The sequence below is a fragment of the Dryobates pubescens genome, chromosome 15 (genome assembly GCF_014839835.1).
Source record: "Dryobates pubescens isolate bDryPub1 chromosome 15, bDryPub1.pri, whole genome shotgun sequence".
NCBI lineage: Eukaryota > Metazoa > Chordata > Aves > Piciformes > Picidae > Dryobates > Dryobates pubescens.
In genome coordinates, this window is record NC_071626.1 from 18371096 (window position 1) to 18377386 (window position 6291).

A 6291-nucleotide genomic window follows, 5' to 3' on the forward strand; every position below is an offset into this window, starting at 1 on the left:
AGGTAATTCCTGCTATCACCAAACTCTGCCAAACTTTCAGTCTTGATAATGTGTCTTCAGAAATGTCTAACCCTTCTTTGCAAACACAGAATCACAGAATCACCCAGGTTGGAAGAGACCTCAAAGATCATCAAGTCCAACCTGTCACCACAGACCTCATGACCTCATGGCACCAAGTGCCACATCCAATCCCCTCTTGAACACCTCCAGGGATGGGGACTCCACCACCTCCCTGGGCAGCGCATTCCAACAGCTAACAGCTCTGTGAAGAACTTTCTCCTCACCTCAAGCCTAAACTTCCCCTGGTGCAGCTTGAGACTGTGTCCTCTTGTTCTGGTGCTGGTTGCCTGGGAGAAGAGACCAACTCCCTCCTGGCTACAACCTCCCTTCAGGTAGCAGTAGACAGCAATGAGGTCACCCCTGAGCCTCCTCTTCTCCAGGCTAAACAACCCCAGCTCCCTCAGCCTCTCCTCATAGGGCTGTGCTCAAGGCCTCTCCCCAGCCTTGTTGCCCTTCTCTGGACACATTCCAGCAACTCAACATCTTTCCTAAACTGAGGGGCCCCGAACTGGACACAGTACTCAAGGTGCAGCCTAACCAGTGCAGAGTACAGGAGCACAATGACCTCCCTGCTCCTGCTGGCCACACTATTTCTGATCCAGGCCAGGATGCCGTTGGCCTTCTTGGCCACCTGGGCACACTGCTGGCTCACGTTTAGGCAGCTAGAGTTCGGGTTGTAAGGGACCCTACCCTCAAGACCCTCCCCTGCCATAGACTGGGGACATCTTTACTAGGTCAAATGGCCCCATTCAACCCTGGGGGCTGTACACGCAGGCAGGGCACAACCAGAGGGGGCATAGGCAGGGGGAAGGGGTTACCTCCTGTTGTCCAGCCTCCGGGGAAGGTAGGGGACCAGATGTTGCCCAGCAGGCCCGGCCTGCCCTACAGCCCGGGGAGCGGTGGCCTGGCTGGCTGAAGGGCCCAGCGTGCCCTGGCAAGAGGGAGATGGCGAGGCACGGACCCAGAGCCGCTGGGCTGGGGGCGATCCGGCGCCTCCTCCCTCCCTGTCCTTCGGCCCCGTAACTCCTGGCCCAAGCGCCTGCTTGCGCGACACAGAACCGAGCCGAGCCGGCGGCCTGGCGGGCGGAGCGGCCGGGCTGGCACTGAGCGGGGCCTGCTTTGGCGCCCCCTTGCGGCCCGCTGCAGGCCGCCGGGCCCGGCAGGCGAGCAGGCCCCTGGAGGTGCGGGAGTGGCGTGGGCGAGCGCCGCCGGGCAGAGCCCCGCGGGCGGCAGGACAGGCCGGGACAGGCCGGTGGGCAACAGGACAGGCTGGCGGGCGGCAGGACAGCACAGGCTGGTGGGCGGGAACGGGAGGAGGGCCTTGCCCTCGGCAGGGAGCGGGCCGCGGCGTGAGGGTTGGTTACGTACCCAGAGGGCTGCTCCTCCAGAGGCCTTGGGTGCGGGTCGGCCCCGCCGGCTCTCAGCTTCCTGAGCTCAGTGCGGGGCCGGCCGGGGTCAAGATGCTGAAAATTATTTAACTGCATAAATTTTGCCTCCAAATCTCTATAGTTGCCCCGAGCAAATACCTACAGCTTAAGCGACGGTTCGTAAGTCGTAAGCACTCAGCTACGTAGGTGGTGACAGAAGGTAGTGCACGCCGATACCCAGCGGCAGCCAGCCTGAAACGCCAGGCACAAGCGGGGCCTTCCACCGCCCGCCCGCTCGCTCACTCACGGGCCCTAGGTTGGAGTATCTGCGAGAAAAGCTTGAGGAAAACGAACAGGATGATAGATAAAACGTTCTAATGAAGTGCTTGACACAGCGACCTCTGTTATTAGCGATACAAAAATGTGTATTTGGCACAAGCACAGCATCTTGGAGTGGAATCCCTTTTGCCTAAACTGGTTTCAAAATGCATTGAAACCCCACGAAATTGCAGCAGCCAGGTGATGATGAAGAGGAACTGTCATACTCTTAATGAGTGCACCTGTAAATGACATTTATGGAAACAGCAGGGTGAAGTTGGTTTGGTTTTGGGTATTGCAATATTAATTTAGCTCATCTGTGATTAACTCTCTTCCAAGGAAAATTCCTGATTTCCTTGTAGATGGCTGTGTCAGAACTTCAGGAAGGAAACTCTGAGAAGATGGTAAAGCTCATGGAGGACCTGAACAGGGACTTAGAAAAACTGCTGGAGGAAATGGAAAGCCTAACAGGTACTTCCCTTTTTCAGTCATGATAGATTTGTCTACTAGAGTGAAGACATGAAAGATTTATTATGTATAGTTGTTGCTGTAAACTTCCAGAGATCTACACCGCAACTTCCTTGATCTTACTCTTCCTCGCCTAACACAAGCCTCCTGAGTGCTCCAAAGAGGGGATTTGTTGTTTCACTTATGCTTAAAACTCTCTGTGTTGAACCTGTCTTTTTGAGGACCTGTAATTTTTTAGGTCAAGTGTCTATCTTGCTTCTCTAATTTACACCAGCATACTGCCAGGCTGAAGTACTGAGGTGGTCCAGTTCTGGGCCCCTCAGTTTAAGAAGGGCATTGAGAGACTTGAAAGTGTCCAGAGAAGGGCAACAAGGCTGGGGAGAGGCCTTGAGCACAGCCCTGTGAGGAGAGGCTGAGGGAGCTGGGGTTGTTTAGCCTGGATGAGGCTCAGGGGAGACCTCATTGCTGTCTACAACTACCTGAAGGGAGGTTGTAGCCAGGAGGGGGGTTGGTCTCTTCTCCCAGGCAACCAGCACCAGAACAAGAAGACACAGTCTCAATATGTGCCAGGGGAAGTTTAAGCTTGAGGCGAGGAGAGGGAGGGAGGTGGTGAAGTCACCATCCCTGGAGGTGTTCAAGAGGGGATTGGATGTGGTACTTGGTGCCATGAGGAGTCATGAGTACTTGGAGTCATGAGGTCTGTGGTGACAGGTTGGACTCGATGATCTTCGAGGTCTCTTCCAACCTTAGTGATACTGTGATATTTTGAGGCCTTTATAAAGATATATCTTGTTGCTAGGGGCAGTTTCCACTTTAGTTTCCAGCAAGCCTTCTCTGACATCAGATCTGATGATTCATGTCCTTTATTGAATGAGTTTTTATTTAGCCTAAATTTCTGGCTTAGAAAAGCATTAATTTGGTCTGTAGTGCAGGCAACCTGGATGGCATACGGCGTGGTGGTCCTACGTACCAACCCAGACCTGGCCAGCTCCATGAGGTGTTTGGAAGATGCCTTCCTGAGTTGCAAAGAAGAGATAGAGAAGGAATAGCAAGAAGTGCTAAGTGAATCTAAAGACAAAGAGCAAAAGAGGGAATGAATTGAGTATGTATGTCCTTGGAAAAAATTACTCCAGCCTTTTTGTTTTCCAGGGGGTGGAGGTTTCATCTTGCTAAGAACTACTGCTGTGTGTACAGCTCTGAGAGTATTAATTTATGAGATTATATATATTTATATTGGTAAAAGGTAGCAGTGTGGCTCTGTTTATTATGCTCCTCAGTGGGTCCATGCACAATTTACATGCCTTCTGGAAGATAACACTCACTTCATTGTCACTAGACATGGAACTCTGGCACTTGAATAAATGGAGGAAGAGATTGCAGTGGTACACCAGCCCCTCCCAAGGAAAGCCAAAGGAGTGCCCTGTTTTCCCAACTGAAACTCTAGTTTGAGTTAGCCACCTTAGGTGTTCAGTCACAGAACTGTATTATTGAGGCAGCTTATCTGTCCTGGTTTCAGTTTGTTTCCTTGGATTTGTGACCATGCCTTTGGCCTTCTTTTCCCAGATTGTTCTTCTCAAACCCTCTGAGGACATCATGCCTCATTGCAGAGCTGTTTACCCACTAGAGCCTGTGCTGTGTGTGCTGCAGGCTGTGGGGTTGCTGCAGAACTCGGATTAACCATGTTAGCAAACTTCCTTTTCTCCTTTATATGCTCCTACTGCACACTATTAAAGAAAAAGAAAATGAACTCCCCCCTTTTCTTTTGTGGTCAAGATGTGAATTAAGAGCACTACTTGGAATGTTTCAGCTGAGCTGAAAGTCAGTACAATTTTTGAGAAGGATCTTCCCCTTCTTTGAGATCAGTCTCTTCACTAGAAAGCAAGCAGCATGTAGCTAGTGAGAGCCTGTCCCTCTCCTCTGAGGATATCTTTAATGATTTAAATCACAGCTGTCAAAAGTTCTGATTTTCATACTATATCTTACCTTGAAACTGGGTGGTCTTGATTCACAGACAGAATGTGTATCCTACTGAGGTGAGAGTTATCATAGAATGTTAGGGGTTGGAGGAGACCTCCAGAGATCACCCAGTTCAGCCCCTCTGCCAGAGCAGCATCACCTACAGCAGGTCACACAGGAGCAGATCCAGGCAGGTTTTGAAAGTGTCCAGTGAAGAACACTCCACAGCCTCTCTGGGGAGCCTGCTCCAGTGTTCCATCACCCTCACAATGAAAAAATTCTCCTACTAGTCCTATGGAACACATAGCCCTTGCCTCTTGTCCTGTCAATGGGGATCACTGAGCAGAGCCTGGCTCCACCCTCCCACCACTGCCCTTCACATCTCTATAAACATGAATGAGGTCACCTCTCAGGCTCCTCTGCTCTAAGCTCCAGGGACCCAGAACAGTTCCACAATTCCCAGATCTAACAGTGGTGAGCATTAGGAAAAGATGCTGGGAAGAGGGAATAGAGGGTTGGGGCTGGGACAACAGGACTGTGCCTGGGGAACCTGGCTTGCTGAGGAGGCTCCTTGCTCCTCAAGAGCTTCTTCCTTCTGTGATGACAGCCAGGGGAGACATATGCAGTGTGTTGTCCTTGGGAAGGCTAGACAGCAAGACAACTATACTTTGCCTTTCCTCCTAAAATTATCTGTGCTTTAGCTGTTGTAGGGCCTCCCCCTTCCAGTTTTTACACTAAAAATAAGCCCGTGGGGTCTGGGAGTTTTGCTTCATCCATCTCGCCATCCAGCACATTTCAGCCCAGCTGAATGCTTCAGGCTTGTAACAGAAATCCCTTTTAATTGCCTGTCGTGTAAAGTACAACCAAAAAGGGCAAGAGCCCCATCTAGTGCTCACACTGCTTCAGTGACCATGACCTGCAGTGCTGGGGTGACATCTCCTACTCCCCCATCAGCCCAGATCTCTGCCATTTTGGTTGGAAAAGGCCTTTGACTTCAACCATTCTCTAATTCTGCCAAGGCTGGTGCTCTGCCTCCAGAGATAAGGATACATCCCTGGGCAGCTTGTTCCAGTCTGAGAACCCTTTCAATCAAGATTTTTAATTCTTATATCCAACTTAAACCTTCCCTGGTGCAACTTGAGGCCATTTCCTCTCCTATCACTTGTTACTAGGGAGAAGACACTAACACCCACCTTGCTCAACCTCCATTCAGGGAGCTGTAGAGAGCAATGAGGTTTCCCCTCAGCCTCCTTTTCTCTAGACTAAACCTCAGCTCCCTCAGCTGCTCCTCACCAGCCCTGTTCTCCAGGCTTAGCTTCGTTGCACTTCTCTGGACCACTCCCAGGCCCTCAACGTCCTTCCTGCAGTGAGGGCCCTAAAACTGAAGGCAGTGCTCAAGGTGTGGCCTCCCCAGTGCTGAACACAGGGGCACAATCACTAGCCTGGTCCTGCTGCTCTCAACATCGCTGATCCAGGCCCTCTGGGCACACACTGGCTCATCTTCACCTGGCTGTTGATAAGATGGTAACAGGAAAAAACAAACCAAAACAACCACCCACCCACCCACCATTAAGGCCATTTGAGCCAGAAGAGCAGAGGGGACAACATAGATCATACCTCTGTTGTAGAACATCTTTGCAGAGTTTGTTCTGTAGCAGATCCACCTCACCTAGGCTGGATGTTAGGAAGAAGTTCTATACAGAGTGATTGCCCATTGGAATGGGCTGCCTGGGGAGGTGGTGGAGTCACCATCATGGGAGGTGTTCAGGTGAAGATTTGATGGGGTGCTTGGTGCCATGGGTTAGTTGTTTAGGTGGGTTGGACACGATGATCTTGAAGGTCTCTTCCAACCTGGTCTGGTCTATTCTATTCACCTAGCCCTGTGCACAGGTATCATCCAGTGCTGGTTTAGAGAAGCTACTGCCATATCCACACTGAACAGGCAGGTCTTACTTTCACATTGACATGCTGAAGCAGCAAGATTACAACAATGAATTATTTTAACACCCCCCCATACTACAGCAGATCTTTCCTGGTAGTTGAAATCACTTTTATTTGTGAGGAACGTCACCCATGCCGCACAGTTTCAAAGAGATCTTACCAAGGAAAGCAGAAGTTTCTC

General features: G+C 50.9%; 1 protein-coding gene across 1 annotated transcript; it reads left to right on the forward strand.

The window, feature by feature from the left end:
* The first annotated feature begins 2035 nt into the window (after positions 1-2035).
* SYCE3 (synaptonemal complex central element protein 3) lies at positions 2036-3325 on the forward strand. Its single transcript, XM_009899595.2, is given in 2 exon segments — positions 2036-2216; positions 3141-3325. Coding segments are annotated over 2 exon segments (279 nt in total). The 5' UTR covers positions 2036-2107; the 3' UTR covers positions 3311-3325.
* The last annotated feature ends 2966 nt before the right edge of the window (positions 3326-6291 follow it).